Source organism: Fistularia commersonii, chromosome 25 (genome assembly GCF_037954325.1).
Source record: "Fistularia commersonii isolate RoL2024-O1a breed Wild chromosome 25, RoL_Fcom_v1.0, whole genome shotgun sequence".
NCBI classification, from domain to species: Eukaryota; Metazoa; Chordata; class Actinopteri; order Syngnathiformes; family Fistulariidae; genus Fistularia; species Fistularia commersonii.
In genome coordinates, this window is record NC_141308.1 from 635,820 (window position 1) to 663,436 (window position 27,617).

General features: G+C 37.8%; 3 protein-coding genes across 6 annotated transcripts in view; 2 read left to right on the top strand and 1 right to left on the bottom strand.

Annotated features, from left to right (window-relative positions):
* Positions 1-13,188, top strand: part of rock1 (Rho-associated, coiled-coil containing protein kinase 1) — a 33,010-nt gene extending 19,822 nt beyond the window's left edge. Inside the window, exons 13-33 of one of the 3 annotated variants that reach the window (XR_015108747.1) lie at positions 196-244; positions 355-490; positions 765-856; positions 1,848-2,094; positions 2,548-2,654; positions 3,024-3,174; positions 4,099-4,259; positions 4,341-4,525; positions 5,096-5,165; positions 5,248-5,351; positions 5,540-5,705; positions 6,110-6,203; positions 6,287-6,375; positions 6,466-6,657; positions 6,742-6,907; positions 7,228-7,274; positions 8,282-8,352; positions 8,694-8,782; positions 8,889-8,967; positions 9,112-9,373; positions 10,323-10,530. Coding sequence is in view for 2 of the 3 variants with exons in the window: in XM_086173172.1 (XP_086029298.1) it covers positions 196-244; positions 355-490; positions 765-856; positions 1,848-2,094; positions 2,548-2,654; positions 3,024-3,174; positions 4,099-4,259; positions 4,341-4,525; positions 5,096-5,165; positions 5,248-5,351; positions 5,540-5,705; positions 6,110-6,203; positions 6,287-6,375; positions 6,466-6,657; positions 6,742-6,907; positions 8,282-8,352; positions 8,694-8,782; positions 8,889-8,967; positions 9,112-9,373; positions 10,323-10,530; positions 11,107-11,158 (2,770 nt within the window). In the remaining variant the exon portion in view is untranslated. Of the gene's footprint in view, positions 1-195; positions 245-354; positions 491-764; positions 857-1,847; positions 2,095-2,547; positions 2,655-3,023; positions 3,175-4,098; positions 4,260-4,340; positions 4,526-5,095; positions 5,166-5,247; positions 5,352-5,539; positions 5,706-6,109; positions 6,204-6,286; positions 6,376-6,465; positions 6,658-6,741; positions 6,908-7,227; positions 7,275-8,281; positions 8,353-8,693; positions 8,783-8,888; positions 8,968-9,111; positions 9,374-10,322; positions 10,531-11,106 lie in introns of those variants that run through there. The other 2 variants (XM_086173172.1, XM_086173173.1) reach the window with 2 other exon arrangements.
* Positions 11,179-21,054, top strand: usp14 (ubiquitin specific peptidase 14 (tRNA-guanine transglycosylase)). 2 transcript variants are annotated; one of them, XM_086173176.1, is made up of 16 exons: positions 11,179-14,112; positions 14,972-15,117; positions 16,275-16,307; positions 16,407-16,511; positions 17,000-17,103; positions 17,247-17,305; positions 17,402-17,532; positions 18,380-18,460; positions 18,568-18,650; positions 18,867-18,981; positions 19,168-19,233; positions 19,335-19,427; positions 19,523-19,651; positions 19,772-19,832; positions 20,602-20,709; positions 20,811-21,054. In XM_086173176.1, the coding sequence occupies exons 1-16, from the start codon at positions 14,097-14,099 to the stop codon at positions 20,954-20,956; spliced, it is 1,476 nt and encodes a 491-aa protein (XP_086029302.1). In that variant the 5' UTR covers positions 11,179-14,096; the 3' UTR covers positions 20,957-21,054. The 2 variants fall into 2 exon arrangements, with proteins under 2 accessions (XP_086029302.1, XP_086029303.1); XM_086173177.1 differs by lacking the exon at positions 20,602-20,709.
* Positions 21,055-21,758: 704 nt separating this feature from the next.
* On the bottom strand, positions 21,759-27,132 carry thoc1 (THO complex 1). The gene is made up of 21 exons (XM_086173175.1): positions 27,055-27,132; positions 26,716-26,789; positions 26,566-26,626; positions 26,415-26,484; positions 26,072-26,190; positions 25,935-25,983; positions 25,755-25,850; positions 25,545-25,627; positions 25,220-25,293; positions 24,992-25,100; positions 24,761-24,895; positions 24,465-24,565; positions 24,287-24,353; positions 24,132-24,182; positions 23,898-23,968; positions 23,703-23,798; positions 22,994-23,059; positions 22,822-22,905; positions 22,529-22,676; positions 22,330-22,414; positions 21,759-22,181 (listed from the first exon to the last, which is right to left on the bottom strand). Exons 1-21 carry the CDS (start codon positions 27,130-27,132, stop codon positions 21,904-21,906), a joined length of 1,995 nt encoding a protein of 664 aa, XP_086029301.1. The 3' UTR covers positions 21,759-21,903.
* Positions 27,133-27,617: the final 485 nt, after the last annotated feature.

The following is a 27,617-nucleotide window of genomic DNA, read 5'->3' on the forward strand; positions in this document are numbered from 1 at the left end:
TCTCTTGTTGTCCCGAGACAATTAGCTGTGTCTGTGTGTCTAAATATAAATAAACAAGTTTCACTCAGCCCACTTGACTTACGATACAATACTGTATTCATGTTAATGCAAATTTGATTCAGACATAACTACTGTATATTACTATAGTAGATTTTCCAGAAATATTCAATAGTTCTCAATTTCTCCTATTCCCAGGACCTCAAACAACAAGATTGACAAGATCATGAAAGAACTAGATGAGGAGGTTAAAAGATCTTTCTTTTTATCAACAGCAAATAGAAGTATATTTGCCATATTGAATACATTTAATATAGCCTTGTTGTCTTGCCAACATTGTAACTTCTTTTGCCTCAGGCCAGCCTACGAAAAAGTGCAGAGGCAAGCATGTCTCTACTAGAGAAAGACAAGATCATGTTGCAGCACAGGTTCACTGAGTACCAAAGAAAGGCTGACCAGGAGGCAGAAAAAAGGCGTAATTTGGAGAACGAAGGTAACTCTGAGATACTGGTGAAATATGAGTTCATGTCTTCAAATTAACCATGTGTATGAATGCTCTGTGGTGTGAAATATTTTAACATATTAATCCTCTTCGTCATATGATATCATTTGCTCAAGCTCTTGCTAATGTGTTGTATGTTTGTTATACATTACCACTGAGGTATGGGTTTTAATTTAAAATTTGAGGAATAATATTTCATTTAAATCTGAAAATGAAGCAGCAATTTTTCTTGGTCCAATTCATTGTCTGTATGATTCCTTTACAGTTTCAACTTTAAAGGAGCAGTTGGAAGACATGAAGAAAATCAGTCAGAATTCTCAGGCCTCAAATGATAAGATTGCCCAACTGCAGAATCAGGTATGAAGTTAGAGTGAGGATATGTGTATGACTCATGAAGATTCCATGACCAGAATGAGAATCCGTGATATATTGGATAGTAGTCATATAAGTCAATTTGGTCTTCGCTCATCTCAGACTGAAATCCTCAACCTCTTACCCTCCATTTCTGACTTTTGCCTTAGTACTAACTCTACTATATCTAATTTCCATCCCCTTATCCAATAAACTCACCTGCATCTCACCTGCATTTAGTTGACACAAATGCTGTAAGGAGAACTAAAATAAATTAATCATCTGTAACAATGAAAGTATTGTGCTTAAGAAAACTTGGTAGTCATTTCTCATTCATAACAGACAGACCGACAGAACAGTAAAGACAGCATGTACATCCAGGGGTGTCAAACTCAATTACATGATGGGCCAAAATTTAAGACAGTCTCAGTTACAGGCCTAATAAGATCAACATTTATTGAACAGCTAAGTATTGGCTATGCTTTAAATGCAAAATTAGAATAGACTGCAACAACCTTTTCTTTAATAAAATAAATACATTTCAAAATGAAAATCTAACAAAATTAGAATATCACTAAACATACAAGGAAAGATATGTCTTTTACATGGTCTGTAGTGTTTCTTGACAAACTTTTAAGTCGAGCTAGGGGACACTTGCTCACACATCTCAAAAATGCATCCTCCAAAACAACAAAGTCTTCAGCCACTACAAAGCTAGCTGTAACTGCTACATCATTTTTGATTTAGTTATGGTGTTCATTTCCTGCTGTGATTGTAGTCATTTAAATATTTGGTGCTATTTCCAATTCCTTGGATACCATCACCACAGGGTCATGAAATTCACTTGCATTGTGGAAGGTGTAGTTTATGGTCAAAATGCACCTTATATTAGTGTCGATATTTGTTTTAAGACAACCATACACTTGCTTAGCTCTTGGTGACTACGTAATGTAGCATGGTGGGACAGATTCAGCCAAATGTTCTACATTATTGACAGCTGGAAGAGGCTAATGACCTTCTGCGGGCTGAGTCAGACACAGCAGCAAGACTGAGGAAGAGCCACACAGAGATGGCCAAGTCAATGAGCCAGTTGGAGACCCTGAATCGTGAGCTACAGGAGAGGAACCGTGGAGCCGATGGAGAAAAAGCTCAGCTGGAGAAAGAGCTCATGCTTCTTCAGAGCACCCTGGACTCTGAGAGGAGGAACTATAGCCAGGGCTCTGAGGAGATTAGAGAGCTGCAAGGTAACTGTCTGACACAATGGGGGTCAAAGGATAGTGTTCTTGACAGTTTCATGCTATAGCTAGTATTTTTTTAAAAATGCACATGGATATAAGTAAAAGATATGTATTTTTTGAATATCCATGGGAGGATTAAACTGTCATAAAACAGTCTTGTGTATGAATTAGGATTGGTGCAGAAATTGAATGTATGTATTGTAAGCCCTCATATATCCTTCAACATCCCATTAACAGTACTTACAGCCAAGCACTTTATAATAGTCATAAGCCTCTGATTCAAGTCCCATTGAAGTGTTTCATGGGAACAAATGCAGTTGAAGGAAGATACTCTGGTAATTTCCTGAAAATGAACACCTCTTGACATAAGTTCATAGTTGTGAAAAAAATGCTGTTGCATATTTTATGAATGTTTTCCTATTATATCATCTTTACCATAGCTGTCTTTTCCTTCCTCAGCAAGGATGGCTGGGTTGCAAGAGGATAACAAACAATTGAAAGTCACTGTAGCCAAAGTAGAGACAGAACGTAAGCAGGCCCAGGAGAGAAGCAATAATCTGGAGAAGGTATGTGTTTTATATCTTTTCATATTTTTACACTGTCTTTTTTTTGTCTAATGTCAGGAGTTAGTTGAAGTTACATTTCCATGCAGACCTGAGTTTACTTAACTGCTGTCTGCCTCTCTTCTACATCTCACATTTTTTCTTTTTTTAATTTGTTGTTGCATTTATAGTTGTAGAGGGCAAAATTAAACTACCGGTAATTCTATAGACATGTAGTACATGAAGTTTGACAGTACTTGATACCGTGGCAGATATTATCTGTTCTATGACTGATGTGAGAGCATCAAGCCTTGCATTTTCAATATTTTTTATGTGATGTTCAAAAATTTTCTTTTGGATCATGCAATTTCTTATTGGGAATGATCTATGCAGGAAAAGAATAACCTAGAAATTGACCTGAAGTACAAATTGAAGACCCTGCAGCAGCATCTGGATCTGGAGCAGACTGAGCACAGGGTGACTCGTGCACAGCTCACAGACAAATATGAGTCTATTGAAGAAGCCAAGTCAGCTTCGATGAAAGGTATGCCTTACATTTGTAACACACCTGACTTCACAGGCTATAACCCTTTTTTTCTTTTTGGTCAAGTTTTCCTTCATCCATAGTACAGTTTCTCCTTATCTTACTTGTCTTCTGGTTTCATCTTTCTTTCCCAAAACATATACAAACATATATAAACATGTATAAGCATCATATCTTCAGGATCTCTTTTTTGGGGGGGAGGGGGATTGCAAGACAGCATGTTATCATATTTTGATGGAGACTCACCAAATCCAACCACATAAAGAGGATGCATTTGAATCAAGAATGTGTTTCCTGGGTTGCCTGTGGAAGTAGGCTGGTCAGATCAGACTGTAATATAGACTGCAATGTAAGAACAGTTTTGGAGCAAGTATGGGCCAGCTTTTGTCTAGTGCTCACTGGTCCTCATTTGCATAAAGTAGCCTTGTTTAGTCTTAGTTAGGTAGATTCCAAAAGCATCAGTCCCCTTCATGTTCCTTGACCTGTATGGTTTGAATGCTTCTCTCTGTGCAAGAAGAATGAGATCAGAAAACTTCCAGGTCCAACATCACTGGAAACATTAACTCTCTTGTTGTAGTTCATGGAGTAATGATCAATCTCTTCGTCCTTTCCCTTTTTTTCCTCATGGCACATACTGCAATCTGCTCCAGCCCTCTCAAAAGATTCCTGATTGATCATGACACAAATGCACATTCCCTAATCAGTTTCATATCTACATACATATTTAGCAGCTATGTGTTTGTAAAACATGAGTATTCTTTGGGGCAATTTGAACTACTACTCTTAATTGGTCAAGGTTGCTGAATCCTGTGTTAAATGCAATCCTTGCCACCTGAGGTGTTCAATTTCTTTTCTATAGCTCCATTCCATCATATGATGATAAACCACGAGGGAATTCTTATTCCTGTTAATGTCCTTCCTTAGCTGTTCAGCAGAAGATGTCTGAGGAAAATGGAGCAAGGATGCGAGCAGAGAGTCGGGTAGTGGAGGTTGAAAAGCAGTGTTCCATGTTAGAGTTTGACCTCAAACAGTCGGTGCAAAAAATGGAGCAGCTGATGAAGCAAAAAGAGAGACTGGAAGATGACGTCAGTAAAATTCTTTCCTGACTACTAATGTTTGATGTACTTAATCCCTCAGTGTAATAACTCCTATTTCTCCTACTCCAGGTGAAGAATCTGCGAATACAGATAGAACAGGAGTCAAGTAAGCGTGTCCTTGCCCAGAATGAGCTCAAGAGTCGTATGCAAGAGGTAGACCGTCTTAGGTGTACAGAGAAGCAACTCAAACAGGAGAGCAATACCGTGTTAGAGAGTAAACGTTCGCTTGAGTTCCAGCTTGCACAGCTGACCAAGTAAGTAGTCTCCTTAAGGTCTGTTTTTATAAAAAATAAAAATCTTACAATCACTCAGGTTTTTGTTGAATCTATTTTCAACACTGCACTGTATAGGTGGCTTAAACATGGTTTCTGTTACGGTTAAGTGACTTGGAAATTTTAGTCAGCTGTGTTAATTGAATCAGTTTGAAACCAGCTGGCTAACCTCAAGCCAGAAGTTCTTAGATTCTGCTTTTAATGCTCTGGCTGTAATGCTCTTTGGAAGTCAGGCTGTCAATATCTTTACAATTGGTTGCTACTTTCAAGTAAGTGCTATTATTAAAGCTTTTAGTCTTACTATGGCAAAGCTACTCTGCAACTTTGATCAATCCACAGGATTAAGGTTTAGTCTGAGACCAGCTTCAGCTACACCATTGCTAATCCTTTGGCACACTCTGCATTCAATACTTCTCAGTGTGGTGTTAGTTGCATTTTAGGTCATTTCATTATTGGAACTGACAAATGTGATTTTTTTCTTGGGGGGGGGGCAATTTGTAAAGTGCTGCAAAGAAAATGCTCATGTGTAATAATTACTTGTTATGTTACCAGACAATATAGAGGCAACGAGGGACAGATGAGGGAGCTACAGGACCAGCTAGAGGCTGAACAATATTTTTCTGTAAGTACAAGTTTCACGCCTTTCATTCCTTCTGTCTTGGCTTTGTATGTAACTTATTGACTCCCCTTCTCTCTTCCTGCAGACGCTTTACAAAACTCAGGTCAAAGAATTGAAAGAGGAAATTGAGGAAAGGAACCGGCAGTTGCAAGAGGCTCATAAAAAGGTGCAGGAGTTGTGCAGTGAAAGGTAAGAGACCAAATATTTTTCATGCTAGCAACAGCTGTTTTACATCTCAAACCAATCAATGAAATTATACAGCTTACTACAAATGTGCCTTATTCAGTGATTGATTTGTTTAAAAAGCCTGGCGGTCCTAGGTGGCATTTCAGTAATTTAAAATTTTGATAATTGAAATGTTTTTTCCTGTTCAAAAGGGAGTCCCTGTCTGCGCAGTTGGATCTGACCGTGACTAAGGCAGAGTCAGAACAGCTTGCCCGGGCACTTCAGGAGGAGCAGTACTTTGAGCTCAGTCAAGAAAATAAGAAGATTTTAACAAGACACAAGCATGATGTTGGGGAAAAGGATGCAACCATTGCACGAGTAATAACATTTAGAATATCTCCACAACAACCAGTGTTGAAGTCCTTATGTGTTATTCATGTATTGATATTTTGGAGTGTTGAACACTGAGGACTTTGTCTAGGCTTCAGTTTCATGGAACTCATGCCTGAGTCCTAATTTTCTTGTTGGGCTTTTTTGCCACATCTATATTTTATTTCATTTAAGTTTTCAGGTAATGGGACTTGTCAATTGCCTTAAACATATTGACAGTATTGATGTATCAATTTCAAGGTTTCTGCAAAGGCAGTCATATGAATTACACTTAACATACAGCTGCCTGCCCAAATGTAGAGGCTAAAGAAGCTCTGTAAACCTGAATCTCCCTAAAAACCACTTGTAAACAATCAGTGAGGTAATGCAGTCCTATTTTAATGTCTCTACAGCTTGAGGAATCTAATAAAACACTGACCAAAGATGTGGAGAATCTCAGCAAAGAAAAGTCTGTATTAAATGAGAAGCTTCTCACCCAGGAGGAAGGTACTTTCCTATTGTCAGGCTTTATTTATCATCCATTTGCGTGATAAGGACATGTTACAAGCCAAGCCTGTTTTCCCTTTCAGAGTATAAAGCTCAGAAGGAAGAGATTGCAAACACAATCAAGGCCAACTATGAGAAGAATCTAAATACAGAGCGTACATTAAAGACCCAGGTGTGGAACAATTGTTATATTCCGACATTATTTGCAATTTTCAACTGTGAAAGCATATAAGCTTATAACTTTCTGACCCCAATATCTAAGGCGGTGAACAAGCTTGCAGAGATCATGAACCGAAAGGACATGAAGCTTGACCAGAAGAAGCGGGGTAGCACTGCAGACCTGCGGAAGAAAGAGAAGGAGAACCGCAAGCTTCAGCTGGAACTTAATCAAGAGAAGGAGAAGTTTAACCACATGGCCATCAAGTATCAGAAAGAGCTGAGTGAAATGCAGGCAGTATGTTTACAACACAGTAGCTTCAGTGATGGCTGAATGAGGAATTTCCATTTTTTCAAGCCTAACCTCTTTGCTTTCTTGCAGCAACTGGCTGAAGAGTGCACATATCGCAATGAACTCCAGATGCAGCTAGATAGTAAGGAGAGTGACATTGAGCAACTTCGGGAGAAATTGAATGACCTGCAGCAGCGCATGGATAACTCTAGTATTACCAGCTTGCAGACGGATGAAACAGACAGCAACCTTGCTGGTAGGATCATTACTGGGGCTAACTGGATGCTGCTGTTGGTAGCTATATTTCAGGTGTTGACAAAAAGAAACATAAACGTAAACAAATGCCAGCTCATATCTTTTGAAACCTAAACAATGTATGCAGTTTGTGACACATATTTGTGTGTTTTGAATTATGTAGTCCTAGATATGCTAGTTTTTGTTCATTATAAAATCACATTGTAAAACATACTTTTAAAAACCATCCATCCCTGCTATGACTAAGCCTTTCTATTTCTGATGTCATGAATGCTAGTCTCCATGGTTAAAGCATTATCTCTTTATTTCCCTCATGTCTAGTTGGTTCTCCTAGCTCTTATCTTTGTAACTTGTATCCCTTTCTCTCTGTGAGTAACTGAGCAGACAAGTTCTGCTTGCCTGGCCTGCACTGAAGCTGTTGTGTGTTTGTCTTCTTTGACCTTAATTTGCTTTAGTATTCCTTTTGCTGGAGGTGGCAACCATCTCCATTGGGAAATTCAACACTTTTGAAAGTAGCCTGTTGGGAGTGAGGATCAAAGAATACTATAAAATTATGAAAACAGATCACACAATTGAAATTAATTGATCCAACAGCTGTAATACTTATGATCCTATAACACTATTACTTCAGTGATTAGTCTCTTATTACTATGTGTGAGCATTATCATTGCTCTCAGTACCTTTCAAAATGTGTTTTTTAGTTGTTGTTTTTTTTTACTGATAAACCCGTTTTCATTTATTGGAGTATATTGAAAACACTACCCCTTTTTTGTTGGCATGTTTGGCCAGAAGTGCTTCTTGATTAGACACAAAGTCCTTTGTCACAATGTCATATTTAGCACACAACTTTTATTAGTTCCCTTTACTTCTCTTTAGCTTGTGCATGTACTCAAACTATTATTTTGGTTAAAATGTCACACATAAATCACCTCGTTACACTGTGTATCCAGTCACTGCACAGCTTTTGAATTAAAAGAAGCGAGTGACCATGCTAATTGAGAAAATAATGTACTAATCTTTTTGCTTGGCTGATTTTTAAGTTGAAACATGCAAACAATGAAGAACTTACAGTTTTCACATGCTGAAAATAAGGACTTACCCACATCATTGTCCTTCAGCATGGAGAATGTGAATGCTAGGATTGGGTGTCTTATCTAATCTATTACCACCTGCTCCGGGGCAGTTATCATAAAGCTGACTGTGTGTTAGCGTGCTATTTTCAAACAAAAATTACTCCTGTCATTTGACTACTTTTCACTTTTGCTCACCCAGTTCAGTTTGAATTTAATCACTGCATGCCTGTTATTTAAGCAGTGTTGCTTATCCACATTGTGAGAAGTAGGTATATAATTTTCACATTTGGACTCGTTTTCAGAATCAAGGTTGGAAGGTTGGCTGTCCATTCCTAACCGTGCTAACATCAAGCGATATGGATGGAAAAAACAGGTATTTTGTTTTCCTCTGCATTTTACTTTTTAATGGAAATTGTACAGGATAGAACACGCACTCAATGGAAGCTACTGAAAAAGGGCCAATTGCTTTTCAAGTTTGCATAACTACTACACTTATATTCTAGTTATAATGAGTCATTCAACCAACATCAAGCAGGATATAGCTATTCCTGTTCATCATACTGTGACCAACAGTGAGTTCTTAAGTCTGATTGGGTAAAATTACATTGGGAGAATATAGTGTGAGATTATTTCTTTCCTATTATAGTAGCTCTTGCAGCCAAATCTCTGGTTAGTTAGTTCAGCCTGCCTTCAATATTTTATTTTTATCTGCAGTATGTGGTGGTCAGTAGTAAGAAGATTCTATTCTACAATGATGAGCAAGACAAGGAACAGTCAAACCCTTCCATGGTACTTGATATTGAGTAAGTTTTAAATTTTATCCTTTTATATTCTACATTTTTCCTGAAAAAGGAAATTGAGTAACGACTGAGAAGGGATACTTTGTTAATTGTGCACCATGTCATGCAGCAAACTCTTTCATGTGAGACCAGTCACACAAGGAGATGTGTACCGAGCAGAAACCGAAGAGATTCCAAGAATATTCCAGGTCTGCAATTTTCTTGGATTGTCACAGTGCTATTGAACATAAGCGTTACTTCAGATGGGAAATTTTAGGGCAGATTCTGGTCACAGAAAAAGAATAATAAAGTCTGATCTTAAAAAAACAACAAAATATTCTGTCTGTCTTCAGATTCTTTATGCCAATGAGGGAGAATGCAGGAAAGAGGCCGACATGGAGACTGTTCCTCAGGGTGACAAGACCAATTGTTTCCCACACAAAGGCCATGAATTTATCCCTACGTTATATCACTTCCCTTCCAACTGTGAAGCATGTTCCAAGCCTCTGTGGCACGTCTTCAAACCACCCGCAGCTCTTGAGTGTCGCCGCTGCCATGTCAAGTGCCACAAGGACCACCTCGACAAAAAGGAGGATGTTATAGCTCCTTGCAAAGGTAGCACCAATCTTATCCTTGATAGTAAACATTATGAGTACTATGGTGTTAGGCCAGGCTATTTTGATTTAAAAAAAGAAAGGAAAGGAAAAAGAAACGCTAAATCCATATCTTGGATACAGATATGCAACTCCTCCGTTTTATCACTGAATGTAGCCAATAGATGCTCACACCTTTAAAATATAACAGACAAACGCACCCATTGAAAGTTGCAAGAAATCTTGATGGCTGAGTAAAAAATTGAAAGTCAGAAGTTTTGATTATTTGCCAGCTTTAGCTCAGCTAGAAGTGACACATACAGTTACATAGAAATAATTAAGGCGGAAACTGGTGTGAAAAGCTAGCCTTGTAATATGTAGTCTTTTGAACACAGTAAAGCCAGTCAAATGTTTTTAATATGGTAATGATGTTTATTTTTATATCTGCATATGTAACAGTCAGCTGTCTGTATGGGCTATTTTACATCTTGAAGTGCATATTTTCTACAAATTGATAGAGATGTCACGCTGTCAACATTTTTGTGTTTCACAAGAGGGTTGTCATTTTTTTATTTATACATATATAATCTTTTTTTCTTTTAAAGGCAGTATACATTTAATGTCTATCATCTTTCTGGACTACACAGCTGTTGTGTTTTAATGATATGGTCTCCTCATCAAGCAAAAACTTTTAAGATATATTTAAATAGAAAATTAGATCACATTTTTCAAATCAAATACAACAATAAATCAGTTTTAAAATTATCGTCCTTGTGTCACTGATAACCTTTCCGCCATGTGATGTGCTTTTAAAATGTACTGATTAGAAAGATGTTAGTGCTTGACAGGTTTTGGATTTTCTTACACATCGCTGTTGATTAGGCAGCATGTATAATTCTTCATAATCTTCATGTACCTCAAATACTAATATATTGTCTTGATAGTCATCTGAATTATGCCCCTTTTGACAGTAAACTACGACGTGACCTCTGCTCGGGACATGCTCCTATTGGCCTTGACCCAAGATGAGCAGAAGAAATGGATTGGCCATCTTGGAAAGAAGATTCCCAAGACCCCACCATCCACATTTTCAAGAGCCTCCCCTCGAACCATGTCCACTCGCTCTGGACCAAACCAGTCATTCCGCAAGAACCCTAAAAGTAATACGGGAAAGCTGAGGTAACTTGGCAATTCAAGTTTTCATGTTTTCCAAATGTCTTCCTCAGCTCTATTTGTATTTTGTATTTTTTTTTCCCCATATGAACAGTGTTTAAAAAAAAAACAGGGGCTGGGCAATATGGAAGCAATACATTTCAAAATACTCAAAGGCTTTTTGTCAATGTCAATAAATACCACAATGTCTGCGTGATGTAGAAAATCATACACCCTAACAACAACATGAATAAACTGAGTTTACTTTTTGTATAATGAGTAATTTAATTCCACTTCTATTTCTTTTTCAGAGCATCATGATCTGATCTTATTTATAACTATATCTATACACGGTATAAATAATTGCACATTTAAAAACAGATTTTTGAACTTTCTGGTACTTTCGCAGTCATTTTTATTTTTTTGTTTATTGATTTAGTGATATTTCAAGTTTATTTGTGGCTAATGCTTGGTATTTTTTTATCACATTTTTGTTTTAGTGAGTAATCATGTGCTGCTGTGAGAAGTTATTCTATCCTATGTGATGGGCTTAGATGTGGTCAAGTCAGTCACATGACCTGCTGTTTGTCTCCTGTGTTATAGCAGAGCGCAGTCCAGCCTCCAAGCAGCAGACACAACATCCAGCACTTGTTGACAGGAGATTCTTCACAAAGTGTCGATGTTTTTTTTTTTTTTTTTTTTTTTTTTTTGATTTTATTATTTTTTTTTTTTAGAATTTGTCTACAGCTTTAAACTTGTCTATTTATTAACTGTATTACTGGGTGTTTCCAACACGAGACACTTCGTGGTTGGTTGGTTTGTTGGATTCCTGGGCTCCTCTGCAGTTGACACATGGGATTCTTGTTTTTCTAATTGGCACTAATGTTTTATTTTTTTGGGGTTCAGTAACTAACTTATAGACTTACAATAAATCCTTGCCTAAAGTTTGATCCACATTAAGGATTTCTATGTCCCCTGTCAAATAAGATGCAATTGTGTTAATGGCTTTTCATTGTCTGTTGACCAGCATTTCTTTTGTATGTTGTCTCAGAATGGTTTACTAACCATGGAAAAGATATTTTGTCTTTCTTACACTGGACACCTGTCTCTCTTCTTTCTTTCAGCTAACCATCTGAACCATTGGATTTTTTTTCTGGACTCTATACTTTTCTTCCCCCCCCTTCTTCATCCTCAAAAATGGAGAAATTTGCATTACATAGAAAATATGGTTTAAGAAAATATCAATAAATATCCAGTGCTGGAAAATTATATCTACACATCAATCACATGACATCGTGGACATTGAGACGCCTGTAACCCCCTACTTCGACTGCCGATATCCTACAGAGGAGATCCATCAGCCACCAGCTACACAATCTTGCAGCTCTCCATTGCTTCCAGAGGATGGCCCACTCAACATGAAATCTACTCATGAATCGTAAAGAGATGGAAGGACTTGTAATACAGACACTTTTTCATAGTATGAGTGTTTTAGTGGCGTTTGGATGGTAAAGGGGGGCTTTTCTGGGACTGCAAGTGTGTGCTCTGTGTAAGGTACTGTCATACAGGGATTGCAGATCTGCGGTGAGTGATTGCATCTCAGAGGTGGAAAATGAATATGTTTTTTTAAATTCCCCACTGAAAAATCCTCAAGTTAAATGTAAGAATACTTATGTTTTCACTTAACATGACTGATGCCTTCATCTAATTTCTGGCCTTTTTGCCTTTTATTCTTAATATTCAGCAAGTCACTTATCAGGTTTGGGACAAAGTATTGGGACATAAGTATTAGCTATTTCGAGTATTAAGTGAGGACCATGCAAGGTCATCATTTAAATCTATGCATTATTTTTTTAATTATTTTTATTACTCCAAGCCAGAAGGAAACTTCCATTATAATGGCATATAGGAGTTCTAAACCTTAATTGCGTTTTTTCTGTTTATCCGGTACTTTGTTTCTATTTTTTTTCTTCTTTTTTGCTTGTATTGTTTATTTTTGTAATGTATTGCCTTACATTGATTCATAGATAAATGGTTCAAAAGGAAAACGTTAAGTTAACAAATATAAAACTGCACTGTTTGAATTGTAAATTATTTGTAGAAGACTAAACAGGTGTAGCATTCGGCCCACCTAGTGCCTTAATGTTTGGATATTGATTTTACTGCCATATCTATTATTTTTACTTCTCCAAACCAATCATAACTCTTCCATTGTTTATTTAAAAAAAAAACCACAGTACCACAAGTTTGTGGTTTCACTCAAACTTACTTTCTCTGGTTTGAGTATACAAAAATATATATATAAATATATATATTAGATCACCTCTTTATGGACACATTGCAATAGAATTAGCATGTAAAAACAAATTATCCTGACTCCGTTCATATCGTGTGACAGTCATCTGGGATGACTAACGAGCAATTCTACCTGTGTCAGTGATTGTTAACAACTACAAGGTTTCTCTAATACAGTCATGTCCCATTAATGCAACCCCCTTACAATGTATATTATGAGAGAGATAAGGATTATGGAATGCCTCCGCAATCTATTTTTTGTAACTTGTTCAGCTGAAGAAAAGAAAAAAAAGCACTGGAACTATGAGCTACTCTAGTCTTGGATAATATACATGGGTAATTGCATTGGAGTCCGCACTGATAGGTATGTCAATAAACATATCTTTATCATTCATTTGTAAAGCCACTTTTGACTACAGACATCCGTCAGTATTTCCTTATTTCTTACTACATTAGACCCAAGTGGAGCTCATGGTCAAGTAAGCGCCAGACTCAGCGTGTGCCAACTCATTTCTGCTGTCATGCATCTTAAAACCAACTAAGAGCTGGTTTGATTTCTGGAGACTGACATATAATTTGTCAAAACCAGAACGCAGCTATCCTGCGTTAGAATGCGTTTATCATTGTTTGAATTGTTGGGAGTGTAGGTTAAGAACGGGAATAAAGTGTCTGATATGTTTTATAATGGCGGTGACATGAACTTAACGCACTCAGTAGTGGACGATGATCTCAGGTCCTTGTGTGAATATTGCAAAAAAGATTTAAATATAAAACCACTGAATTGCACAGTATTCAGTACGAGTGCAGATTAAACAATCGAGCAATTATCTATTTTTTCAATTAAACCACGTATTGTAATAGCGTCCGTCATATTCTGTCGTGTTGATAAGCACATCATTGCAGCCTTTTATTCAAAAAGCATTACATTTAGACTGTAGTGCCTCAAACTAAATGGGCTGTTTGAAAAAGCATATAACTCTTCTTGAGCGTCGTTCATAATATCTCATCCTTGTGCGCAGCGTGGAAATAAAAATTGGCTTTAAGTAGAACTACAGAAGCATACAAGTCATGTATAAGTATACGAGTACTTCAGTGCACACTTTGCGTCTTGCTTAGTGAAGTATAGGTGCATCGGTATGACTAGCAGATTTCAGAGAGCATCGATAAGTTCGCAGCGTGTTGTTGCAGCGTCATTCTGTTTGAATGAAGTTCAGACCAGACAACTAGCCAAACTCATTCGCGCTTCGGTGGACTAAATCAGGAAAAATAAGAGTTGAGGAAACAAAAGGTTGCCAGATATGCCGGTGTTTACAGGTATGATCTTACTATAACACATCGTGCCCTTTAGCATGATATATGTTTGATTAAATGATTAAAACCAAGCCTTACACGTGTTGTGGTGCAGCAACATAAATTACGTTTAGCTGGTTAGCATAGATAGCCTTAGCATTATCTATAGTTAGCTTGCTCACGGTAGTTTTTAGTCTGTCGCCCGTGAAAGGCCATCATTATAAACATACAACATTCCACGACAAGATAATGTATGGGGGTGCTTGTTTACGATTAATGTATTGTTGGTGAATTCAGGGCCCTAGTGTGTATTTTAGTCAAGCCGGCTCATTAACGTCAACGGGCTTCTGACAAATTAGAAAGGAGCTAATAGCGCTATCATCTAGCTAGTTGGTTTGGGGACAGGTCATTATTGAGGACAATGTACATATTACACTTGAATTCTTGTTTGTTTTGACTAATTAAGAGTTTGTTTAAATGCTTGTAAGCGGTGCAGAATTCCTTTATGAGTAATTCTGCGGGAAGATGAGCTAACCTAGCTAGCAAAATTGTATACAGTGTACAGTTCTTGTGCCGCTGTTCTTCCATCAGTTAGTGTTTGTTAGAAATTAGTAGTACGTCTGCACGTCACGAGTTAGCAGTTCCAGGACAGCGGTGGCTTCGAAAGTAATAAAACCATTATTTTTCGCTTGATATAAGCAGTCGCGCTTCTCTAATCACACAGTCGTTTAGCTGGACAAGCTTTTTGAGTGGTCAATAGCCAACGTTATCTAGTGCCGTAGACGCCTAGATTTGCTGTGTCACAGTGGCAGTACTGTCAGTTTTGGTATGTTTCTCTGCCGCTCTCTCGGAGGCTAACCGGCTTGTGTCATTTCGCTTTCAGTAAACGTGAAGTGGGGCAAGGAGAAGTTTGATGCTGTAGAATTGAACACTGAGGAGCCACCCATGGTTTTCAAGGCTCAGCTCTTTGCCCTGACAGGAGTCCAACCAGCCAGACAGAAGGTCATGGTGAAGGGAGGCACCCTGAAGGTATTCATCAAGACATTCTTTGTTTGCAGAATTTACTTGATTAAACCATTATTTTGGGGAGTTTAACTTGTGTGCTTATTGCATAACATGTAGACAGGTTACACAGAAAGGGAGAAAAAAACACCCATGCTGATATGATTGTCGTTTCATCACTTTTGTCTGATGTCAGATTGGGATAAACCTTTTAATCTAATACCCCCACCCAGTTAGGGATACACCACTTGCCACAAATGCTGGTATTTAAAAAAAAAAAAAAAAGCTGATTTCGATTTTCAGTCTTTCATAAAACATAGCTGTTGTCAAAAGCAAAGAATTATTTCCCAGTGTATGTAATTGTCCTCCAGTTCTCAAACTAAAACAAATTTCAAAATAATATGCAAATGAATGTCAGTATACCCTACCTCAGTGATCCCCAACCTTTTTGTACCAGGGACCAGTTTTATGCATGACAATGTTTACATGATGACACTTTATATTAAGCTAATACAATAATAAGTGCAGCAGTGAGGGGAAGGCGAAAACTGTCATTTTTAAAATAAGATCCGTAATGTCCAATGAAAAAACTAATTTTTACTAAGAAAGATTTCCTTTGCGGGCCAAATGATTTGTAGACTGGGGGTTGGGGACCACTGCCCTACCTCATCCAATGTGCCGAGCCTTCTAGAAAGGACGTATGTGGAACAAATGATTTCATTTATTACATTTAGATTCCTTTAATATAATAAAACAAACACAAATAGCTTTACAAATCTTCAACATAAGATGAACAGCAGTATTTTAAACCGGTATCAGTCAATGTAGCTGCTAATATTTCTTGCTGATTTGCTTATGCATGTTCAGAAAAACAATGGTAACAATTAGAATGATATTATTCGGAGTTTCCTTGCTGTTTTAACATTACATTTCACAAGGTCTTTCTTTTTGTAACCATGTTTTCTACACTCAGATCAGTGGCCCCTTTTTGTGTCATTGTGGTCATGATGTGATAATAATTGTATATAATTTCTGCCAACTCAGAAGTAGTTTTGCTGTATCGAGGGGGTGTTGTTTTTAATCATGGAATCATGGTGCCAATACAAAGTTGCCATATCTAAAGATATGAAGACGTTGCCGAACTTTAAAATCGTGAACACAATGTTTTTTTTTCTCCATTTCAGGATGATGAATGGGGGAATATTAAACTGAAAAATGTAAGTATTTAACATTAAAAAGCAATAAGCATATATTGTTATCCAAGTAATTGCTGTGTAATTGGGGAATCATTCTTCATTCTGTTTACATTCTTTAAGGGAATGACACTATTGATGATGGGGTCAGCCGATGCCCTACCTGAGGAGCCTGTTGTCAGACCTATGTTTGTTGAAGACATGACTGAAGAGCAGCTGGCCTCTGCTGTGAGTGCACCTGAAAATTTCCAGTTCAAGCAATAGTAATCTGGTGGTTCTCGGTCTTTGAGAAGGAAAGACTGCTCTCCAGTGGGCATAATCAAATTGTTATGAAAACAGCAGTGTTGTAGGTGTTCAAATTTTTTGGAAAATTAATTTCATTTTTTTTAGACAATTTTAATCACATTAATATTCATAAGTATTTAGAAACAATTTTGTCCAGTACTGTTTCAAAATAATTTAGCACTGAAAAGTATCTAAATGTTGGATGTGCATGGCTTTATGACTACAGGTGAGACAAATTTATGAGTTTGTCCATAAAACATTTTTACATCAGATTAAGTGTTAGCAAAATAATGGTTGTACAATCTGTACTCGTCCTGGTCAAAATTTGTCAGCTCTACATGTCATTCTGTCAAACAAGAATTTGGTTTTGTTGTTGTTCTGTATTTGATCTCATTGCTCTCAGTAGAACCTAGCAATTGTTTTCATGTTAGATGGAGCTGCCGTGTGGGCTGGCAAACCTGGGAAACACTTGTTACATGAATGCCACAGTGCAGTGTCTGCGTTCTGTGCCAGAGCTCAAAACGGCACTGAGAAGGTGGGTTTTATGCAACTGTTTAAAAGTTTCATCTGTTTAGGTACGATGATATAAATCTCCAGAAGTTTAAAAGTTTTACTTAGCCTGCTTATGTTATTGTTTCTGCAATTTTGATTCAGTTTAAATATTGTCTCCCTCTATAGGTATCAAGGTGCTCTGCGCTCTTCAGGGGCAGGTGCACCATCTCAGTACATCACAGCAGGTAAAAAGTCACACAACATAAAAATATTTTCTTTAATAATTTTAATGAAAACACACGTGTGTGTTTGTGTGTGCGCCCCCATCCTTGTATTGTCAGCCCTCCGTGACCTCTATGAGACCATGGACAAGACTTCATCTAGTCTCCCACCCATCATTTTGCTCCAGCTCCTTCATGTGGCCTTTCCACAGTTTGCTGAGAAGGGAGATCAAGGACAGTACCTCCAGCAGGTAAGAATTTCCTCACTTAAGTTTTACTGAAGCAAATCAACTGAAAACACCTTTTCATTGTAATGTATTGCAGTTTGTACCAAAACTTTAGAAAAGGTGTAAATGAAGTTCATAGTCATGGGTTTCTTTCAGCTTTTTTCTTACATATTCAACAGTCAGTCAGCATGAAATGTTTTGATGCATGTTCAATTGCAGAGGGTTTAGTTGTCCAGTCATAATGTTTAGTGGGTATTAGTTTTTTTCCTCAACTAGTACCATTAATTCCAGACTATAGAGTGCACCTTTATATAGGCTGCACCTCCTAATTTTTAAAAGAAAAAAAGAAATTATACATACAGTAAATAAGCTGCACTTGTCGATAAGCCACAGGTGTCCCAGTTAAAACATGAGATATTAACACAGCAAGATGTTACAGGAAAGATTTTTTTTGAAACTTTTAATCAAATAAATGATGGTAGCATCTACAACTACCGGTACATGACACAAATTCTATTTTTTCAGAACAGATGCTGAAGTTATGTACAGCAGCTCTATTTCCTTCTTCGACAGCCAGCTTGATCGCTTTCAACCTGAAAGCTGCATCAAATGCACTTCAACGTGTCTTTTTCATTATTGGGTTGTGTGCAAGAAGCGCAAATTGGCTGACCTGAAGAATTATTGTTGTAAATGCGAGTGGGTTTGCGGAAACAGTTTCATTGGTCCACTGTGACTGTGTTGGTGGAAGGAAGCTACCATAATTACCCTATAAAAATCCATTCTTTTTATTTATCTATTGATGATTCGTTTTAAAATGTTATCTTTTACTACAGTTATTTGGTTTGTCATACTTATTTTTTTCTTTTGCCAGGATGCTAATGAATGCTGGCTGCAGATGATGAGAGTTCTACAGCAGAAGTTGGAGCCACATGGGCCAGAGACTCCAATGGAGGTAAACAACAGTGTTTCAGTGAAACAAATGTCCTGATTTTAAATTGAAAAGCTGTCTGTACAAAAAACTTGAGGAAAAAAACAAGTATTCAAGTTTTTTCCATGTAGATCGACTCTGAGAGTGGAGCTACTTCTGCTTGTGCAAAGAAGAATTTCATCGACCAGTATTTTGGGGTGGAATTTGAAACTTCGTATCCTTTCACAACATCTTGAATGAGTTTCGTGTTCTCCATTTGCTTTTTCTATTTTTCATTGCTTTTTCAGGAAAAAATCAATAACCCCCCCCGGGGATCAATAAAGTATTCTAATTGTGATGGTTAACATACAAGTCAGATAGAGCTTTGTGTTGTGCTGCTTAAATGAAGACAGTGTTGTGTGTTTTTTTTCTTAACCCTTCTTGATCTAAGTATGAAATGCACAGAGTCTGAGGAGGAGGAGCCAATCAAGGGCAAAGAAAGTCAGCTTCAGCTTAGCTGCTTCATCAACCAAGAAGTTAAATATCTTGCAACAGGACTGAGGCTGGTATGTAAACATATTAGTTTGAAATTCCTCTTAAGTCATCAAAGTTTCAAAGTGTCATGCATCTTGGTTAATGTGGACATTAAACCTAGTTTGACCAAAACTTGTGTGAAATTAATACACTTACATTCTTAAAATTGTGTTGACAGTAACAGATCTAATCATGTCACACCTCTTTAATCCCTCCAGAGACTGCAGGAAGAAATAACAAAAATGTCTGCATCCTTGGAAAGAAATGCCCTGTATATAAAATCTGTTAGTACTTTTCCTTACTATTTACCCTTGTCAGTTGAATTAATTTGACTAGAATTATGGCACATTATTATTCCTAAAATCTTTCTTTTACCTCCTACTAGTCAAAACTTAGCCGTCTCCCTGCCTACTTGACGATTCAGATGGTTCGTTTTTTCTACAAGGAGAAAGAATCTGTCAATGCAAAAGTTCTTAAGGTTTGTCATTAGCTTCCATAACTTATCTGCAACATGAATCTTTTTCAATACAACATGTTTTATGATATGCATTAACTTGAAATTAAATGTTAAAGGATGTCAAGTTCCCATTGATGCTGGATGTCTATGAGCTATGCACTCCAGAGCTCCAGGAGAAAATGTTGCCCATCAGGTCAAAGTTTAAAGAGGTGGAAGATAAAAAGCTAGAAACACAACAGCAGAAGGTAACAAGGACATAGATGACCAAATCTCCATCGTATTACACACGACTTAATTGGATGAGTTACTATTTGGACATGAATGCCAGGCCTGTATGTCTCTCAATTTGTAATCTATTTCTGTAGGTGTTGCAGAAGCCTGGCACCACAAAAGATGTGAAATACGATCCTTTCTCTTTTCCCGATGGTATGTTGTAACATGTAATAAACAAAACTTATGGAGGCATCAGATCTAGAGAGGCATTGATAGCCATAGTGTTAATCACCAACATTCTGGCACTAAAGGTCCCACTTTCATTTTTTTTTAATGTCATGACATTTATGGTCCTACTTCTACTCTAAATTTTGTATAGTCAAGTTAGATTTTAAAGTTGAAGGATACTTTACATGAAGAGTAGATCTAGACCACACTAACAGAATTTACCAAAACTCAATATTCCCCTGTAGCAAAAAAGAAAAACTTCCTTTTACTGGCCAGAAATTTAGGACAGATCTGAGGTCAATTTAGACAGCTTTCTGTCCTGACCTGTCAGTGCCTTTCTAGTTGTAGGTTATCAGTTTGCGGATTTCTGAGTTTAACATGGTGCCACTTTCCTTTTTTCTATATTATATTTTTTAAGAGGGACATTAGAGTCAAAGGTTGTTTGAAGTGCACTGTCACTCAAATGATCAGTACAGATCGAATTTAGGGCTGATGGAATCAAATCCTCAAATATTGCCACAGCATCATCTTATCTGAAACCTCTTATGCCGGTATATTTGTCTATGGACTCATAATCCTGGTATAGGCCTGTTGATGTTATTCACATAATTTCATCAGCCATATCAATGGATAATGTGGGTCATAAGCCACTCTAGCCTTTATTTTGGGAGTCAGGATCTCAAAGCACAGTTAACCTCTGACATATGGGCATATGTTATGTGGAGGTAACGCTAACATAATGCATGTTCTTTAGACCTTGGCTCCAACAACAGCGGCTATTACAACCTGCAAGCGGTGTTGACACACCAAGGTCGTTCCAGTTCATCGGGTCACTATGTTGGATGGGTTAAAAGGAAAGAAGGTTGTTGCTTCACACTAAAGCATTTAAAGCTTACTGTAACGTATCCTGCAACTAAGATCTTAAGGAACGTACTTCTTCTTTGCTCCCTTTGGTCTTTACAGATGAGTGGGTCAAGTTTGATGATGACAAGGTGAGTGTCGTGTCTCCAGAGGATATCCTGCGACTCTCTGGTGGTGGCGACTGGCATATAGCTTATGTTCTACTGTACGGTCCCCGGCGGCTGGAAATACTTGAAGAGGAACAATAGCTAGGAGGAATTTCGCAGGAGATGATGACATCTAACACAAATTGCCATTTCCAGCAATGTCTGCATAGATGTGCAATAAAACTGGTGTCTTTGAAATTTTAATGACCTCATTTTTTTTTTGTTTGTAATCAACATGGACACTTGTAAAACAATCTGTCAAATTGTGTTATGTTTGACCATAGTGAAAACAGGCGTTCTCTGGAACAGAGCTTTGAAAGACATTAAGTCTACTGTAGCTCTGCTGTTTCACCAGATGATTTATACACATTGTATATTTTTAAAGCCTGTTGGTAAGGTGCTCATATCATTAAAGCAGAATTGACTTCAGTCATGTATTCAACTCTTGACTATGTCTTGGGTGGCTTAAGAGAGATGTTCACCGACTGTAAGCACCTGCCCTTGTTTGTCTGTTGGTCCTTGGAAAAAAATGGTTCATTCTTAGTTCTTAAGAGCTTAGTCTCGTGCTTTCCTGGCATTGCTCTCAGATTGACTGACCAGTTATGCCAAATTTTCTCAAATGCTCAACTCAATTGTGGAGGGAACTTGTTCAGAATGGTTTGGCTTTGTGAATGCATTGCAGTTTGATTTGAGATTTCGCCATGATTGTTGATTCTGCAAGCCTTGAACTTTGTTGGCACTGATTTCAGCTTTTGAGATAAATCCTCTTAAATGCTTTAGTTCACATTCTCTTGGTCCAAGATTCTGATCACCCTGCCATGATCTGTAAAACCTAACCAACCTCTAGTAAGTTATTGACTGATCACTTTTCATAGGTGGTGGAAATAAAATGTGTGCCACAAAGTACTAAAATGTGACTCTTTAATGTGGTGTGGCATGAGGTGAAAACATTCAGACATTTAGTCAATCATCTACAGTAGAAAATACTGAACTGACATTTACTGCGTACAGAATGATGGAAAAGTTAAAACTTAATGACATGATTTGATTCAAGCCTCACTGAGGCTGTCTGCAATTTGGGAGAATCCAGCTGTGTTTAGAGCCGACAACAGGTTCTCCACGGTAGCTTGTGCCCCCTCTCTGTCCTGCCAGGCGACCAGAAGTAGTTTGGCCTGCATGTCAACATCTTCACTGTCCGTCTCTATCTCCCGCAGCTCAGCTGCCTTCATCTCCAAATGAGAGGCAAGCATCTTCCACTGTGCACCCAGTTTGGCTGCTATATCATCCATCTGCTGGTTTGTTACCAGCTTACTCTGTATGCTTGGACCTGGGGGAGAAGAGAGTAGGGATAATGCACATATCCAATGATAAAATTAGATGGATTGATTAATAGAAAAGTTAATAATTCAGTGGAAATCAGCTGATTATGCCTTTAATGGTAACTAGTAAGCTGAGTGCTGGGCTTTCCAACTCACTGTCATTACTGTCTTTGAGAAGATTGTCTCCATTGTCATCATCATCCTCTTCACCTGTTTTGATCTCCTCAGAGGGGATATCCTTCTACAGATCAAAAACCACATTCATAAAATGTAGCCACTTATTAGTGGGTATCAGATTTGATCGCTATGTGTGCCCATATCTTTTTGGGGGGAAAAAAAACTAACAAACCCTCACCGGCAACTCTTTGGCCAGTTTGCTAACCATGCTGTCCAAGTAGTCGGCCAGGCTTTTGAACTTCTGATTGGTTGGTTGAAAGAAATGCGGACTTCTCCTGGACAGCAGCCTCAGAGCACGCCATCCGTAATTTGGATTTCGCACAACCCTAGGCAGATATACAAGAAGGCAAGGTAGAAAAATAAAGGATTAGAATTCGGTTGTTGACAAAGTAACTGTATTTAGCTTTTTTCCCACGCTTACTTCAAAACTGATTAAAACTTCTAGCAAGGATCGCATACGTGAAAACGTACTTGTATTCTTCCTCAACCATGTTAGCAGGGTCAGCCTGCTCAATGGCCTCTGCAAAAAATTCATCCAGTGAGGGCATAAACTCCCTGAAAAGACAATAATAGCAAAATAAATAAGATAAGATAAATCTAACAACAAAATTCAGTAATGCACTAGCCCTACTGCCCCACTTACCTGCTGTCTGACCTGCAGGCTTCCATGTTGTTATGGTTCAGGTTCCACAGTCGAGTCAGCTCGTCACTAATAAAACAGGAAACATGAAATGCAATCAATTTATCCATGAAATGCTTTAAACCAGATCTGGACATTTTATGGCTAGGGGGCCACAAGTGGCCCTTTGGGCATATCTATCTGGCCCACATGGGGTTCATCGGAACATGAATGACGAAACATTCTTGTCTAACTCTTCTTGTGATAGCAGCTGGACTTAAATTTCTTCACTTAAAAAATGGCTTCTTCAGTTCTGATGACCTGAATATAACTGTTGGGGTTTTGGATGGGTCCAGGTTATGGAGAAGGCTATGGAAATGGAGAAGAAACTAGGTCTAAGGGGGCTGTTATGCTAGTGGGGGTGTTGTTTGTTGGGGACAAAGGAGCAACTTTTGGGAATTATTTTATCCAGGTAATCCCCAAAAGTTGCTCCTTTGTCACCACATGAAAATTTTGACAAGAATTCACCACGACCGGGATGACAGAGAACCTCCATAGACAGTCACAAAACATGTATTCCGTTCATATTCCACAAGTGTGTTGCTTGTCTGTTATTGTTGGTTTGGCCCTCCAAAGCCAATCAGGTTCCTCATATGGCCCCTTGTAATAATCAATTTCCCACCCCTGCTTTACACTGAGTGGGACAATACCATCCAAGAGTAAGAATCCTTACTTTCCCATGAAGATTTTTCTGTCGGGTCCCTTTCCAAGGAAATCTTCTGGGGCTTGTCTTTTTCTCGTTGGCCTTTTTGGTTTGTCATCAACAGGCCTGGATAAACCGAGAAGGTTACATTTCATTTTGTCACAAATGTATACAAATATACGAATGTATTAAGAAGAAAAAAAAGTTTCTGTAAACAATCAGTACCGTTCTTTGACAAAACTTGGGCAGCCCTCATTTTTCCAAGCATTCCAGTTCTCTTCTGTGTTGAGGATGTGCTGTAATAAATATTGAGAAAGCTCATTATCTCACTACTTGTAGAACATCCTCTCTTATATAACATACATGTTAAACTCTGTGCAAATGAATAATGGCTAGAAGGCGCACATCAAATAATAAGCTATGTATTTCAAAATAGAATCAAAAACTAGTTGAACTTACCTCAACCATGGTGGCAAACTTGACCCCATCAGGTGGAATTTCCCTCAATAGCTATGGGGAATCATGACATTTTATACAGCATCTTCCATAAATGAAGTGATTTTCAAAGAAAAATAAATGGCACAAAAAATGTGCAAAAAAACAGATTGAAGTACCTGGTAAACCAGTTTTGTTGTCTCTTCAACCCATGCAGTCTGGTCATCATTCAGGATACAGCTGGAGCTTTGAGATGTCAAGCACCAATCATTACCATCAAATAGCTAAAAAATCTTGACTTTTTTTCTGAAAGGCTTTTCCTTAACTGACTTTTTGACAAGGTTGAGGAAACTTCACCTTTTGAATTTCACTTGGCCTTTGAGATACTGGAAGAGAATTAGGTACTGTAGTAGAATATGGCGCCTGAAGTTGCTGTCGCTCAGCTGCAAGTCCATCAACTGGAACAAGAGGGTTAAAAAAAAAAAGGGAAATCCAGTTCTTCTGCAGGTTGTCATTTTTCAGTTGTACAAACAATCCTTTCGAAATACGGTACCCATCAACCATTCATTAAAATTAGTGCGTGTCAGATATTTTCAAAAATAATTTAAATGTAACTAAAAGAAAAACAAATAATGTGGAAATTGCTTTCTCACTTTCTCACTTGTTAGGAACTTGGCAAAGTACACATGTTCCCCTCCAGATGCTCTCAACTCTTCCAGCTTTCTCTTCGATGCCTGCATATCATCCAACTTGTAACTCTTGAATACCGCCAAGGTCTCATCCGAGTACTATGAGACAAAATAAAATTTCACTTCACAAAACAATAGGCTCCTTTGGTAAAAAGCTGCAAGATGGTAGTCATGGGTGAAAGGACGGTGAACTACCTTGAGGAATGTCATCCAGGAGAATTTATCGTAACACTGCACAGGGTTTCGGAAATAGTCTTGCAGTGTCCAGAATTTTCGGTACAAGTTGTAGTCAATAGGAATTGAACTAAAAGTAGAATTGAATGAGTTTCAGTTGGGTGAAAAACAAATTTGACTTAATCAAATAAAAATGTTCCATAACAAAAAAAGCACAGGCCCTTGCAGACAAAGGTGGAGTTGGCTCACCATGGTGCAGGTGCCTCATCATCTCCCATTTCTCCTTCCTCCACGTCCATGCCATCTTCCTTTTCTTCTGTGTGCTAAATTGAATTAAAAATGACATGAACAAATACAATTGAAAAAAAGCTTTTCTGAATTTTAACCAATTAACCTCAGAATTGGAATGAGTAGACACCTGCGTACTATTAAGAGTCTTTTGCTTCAGTATATACCATCTGCAAGATTCTTGTAAAAATGCTCTATTGCCCTCACATTTTTTTATTCTGCCTTAATTTTTCTAATATTATGAATTAAAAATGTTTATAATAATCATTATTCAATTATGCTTTACCTTCTGTCCAAGAGTGCTTTCATCTTCATTTTTGTTGAATACAGTTATGTTGTCAAGATTGAACTGGCTCTGCAGATTCAAACCTTAAAAAAGCACAAAAGACATGAAAAAGACTCATCTTTGGGGGAGCCAATAACCATGGTAGCAAGAAATCCTAAACAATTATACACAGCTTTTCTCAAGTCTCATCTGTTTTATTGTAGTACATACCAGATTTTTCAGACAGAGGGAAGAGTCGAGCCAGGAATAGTTGGATCCGTCCGCAGAATACAGTATTCTGCGACTTGGACAGCCTCCGTAAGAGATCTTTATGTTTGAAAATGTGAATTAGAGAAAGCTATCACTTATGATATCAAAAAAAACCCGGGCAATTCGCATGGATAGTCTTACCATTACACATCCTCAACAAATAGTTTTTCCCAGCAGAGTAGAATGAATTCTAACAAAGAGAGAAAAGGTTAGTTATCAAACCCTCTTAACGGTTTTATTTTGACAAAAACTTTGATAAGAGACTAGAGCTCGTTTACTGATTTCCAGGTGGAGACGTTCTCCTCAACGAATGAGAATATTTTGTCACATTGGTCAAGGGGAAGGCTGTCTAGTACATCCCCCAGTAAGATGAATGGTGTTGTAGCAGAGCAGATACCTGTGCAGACAAACACAGCACACACACACCACTAACTTCATCAAAAGATTCCTGCACACATTTAATAGAAAGCGATTTGCATGAATAGCACTGTTGAGATTTACAATTTTTTGTACATATATTTATTTCATATCGCTGAAAACGTTTTTTCACTGTTTCTGCGTTTGATACTAGAGATTACAAAAAACCTTTACTCAAAATAAGTGGGGTCAAACACAACATACCCTCTGTGACGGCATCTATACTCATGTAAATGAGTGACAGATAGTCATCGCAGCTCGCTTTTTGTTCAACCTGCCACCAGAAACAGACAACATAAGGCGCGTACATCCAGATGTCTGGCTTGAATGATTCAGCGGGACAGAATCTACATACAATCTGATCACCAAGGACACCCCTAAGAGCCTGGTCAAGGGTTGTCTTCTTCTCCGTCTCGCTGTAAAAGACAAACAGCACATTAAGTTATCATCAAAGTTACCGAACGTGTTTCTATACGCTTTTAGAAGTCGCATGAGAGGTACTTACTTCCCAGAGATCTGATTGAAAGCATTTATTATGGGTCTGCTGCTTTTACTGGTGAGGGCACTTATAGCAGAAGCCTGTGGATGATTAGGAAACAAAAGGTATATATATATATATATATATATATATATATATATATATGTGAATATATACGAGTCCAACTGGATCGTATGTATGCTAGCTAGCTAGCTAGCTAGCAACTATCCGCTACATGTTGGCTGCACAAAACAAACTAACGCTACTTGCTGTAACATTTGATACTTGAGGTTGTTTTAATTCCTGGTTACCCAAATTTAAATGATATATCACTCGGCAAAGAAAGCTGTTTAAGTGAATTCTCACCGTAAATCTGTCTTTAGCGTCGACAAAATTGAATGAAGACTGCAACATTTTTACGCTTAAGAAACCGGAAGTTACCATAAACTCGTTCCGTTTCCGTTTCTCTATTGGTGTGCCCGACGAAAACCGCTGATGTAGAAAATATTTGCTGTACAATCTAATCTTTGTTTCCTACAACAGAAGGAATTGTTCTCCGACAGTAATTTTCTCATTTTATATTCATATCTTAAGTGGAAATGATCGTATCTTGTGATGAGTGCCAACGTGTTTTTTCAAATAATGTGTCGTGTAGAAGACAAGCAGCGGGTAGCTGTTGCTTCTCTTCAGTTATTCTTTATTAGAAAATGATAGATAGATAGATAAATAAATAAACACAAACACATAATATCAAGAGGGGACCTAATCTCACGCCATTCACGCCATTTACAAACGGCGAATTAAAGACAATTTGAATTATTCTTGTAAATCACTTAATCCTCACAAAGACATGTAGCTTTCATCATCAATAAATATATATTTCCATTTTAAAAAGTGTTTGTAGATCCCTTTAAAGATGACAACACAGT

What these genes read in the sequence shown, in the direction of transcription:
- usp14 (XM_086173176.1), top strand. An exon ending in CTCAAAACGGCACTGAGAAG is followed by an intron (nt 17,104 to 17,246) that starts GTGGGTTTTATG and finishes CTCCCTCTATAG; the next exon opens with GTATCAAGGTGCTCTGCGCT. An exon ending in TCAATGCAAAAGTTCTTAAG is followed by an intron (nt 19,428 to 19,522) that starts GTTTGTCATTAG and finishes TAAATGTTAAAG; the next exon opens with GATGTCAAGTTCCCATTGAT.
- thoc1 (XM_086173175.1), bottom strand. Translation starts at nt 27,132, where the DNA reads ATGGTAACTTCCGGTTTCTTAAGCGTAAAAATGTTGCAGTCTTCATTC. An exon ending in AAAGCACTCTTGGACAGAAG is followed by an intron (nt 25,294 to 25,544) that starts GTAAAGCATAAT and finishes AATTCAATTTAG; the next exon opens with CACACAGAAGAAAAGGAAGA. An exon ending in CAACAAAACTGGTTTACCAG is followed by an intron (nt 24,183 to 24,286) that starts GTACTTCAATCT and finishes GATTCCCCATAG; the next exon opens with CTATTGAGGGAAATTCCACC.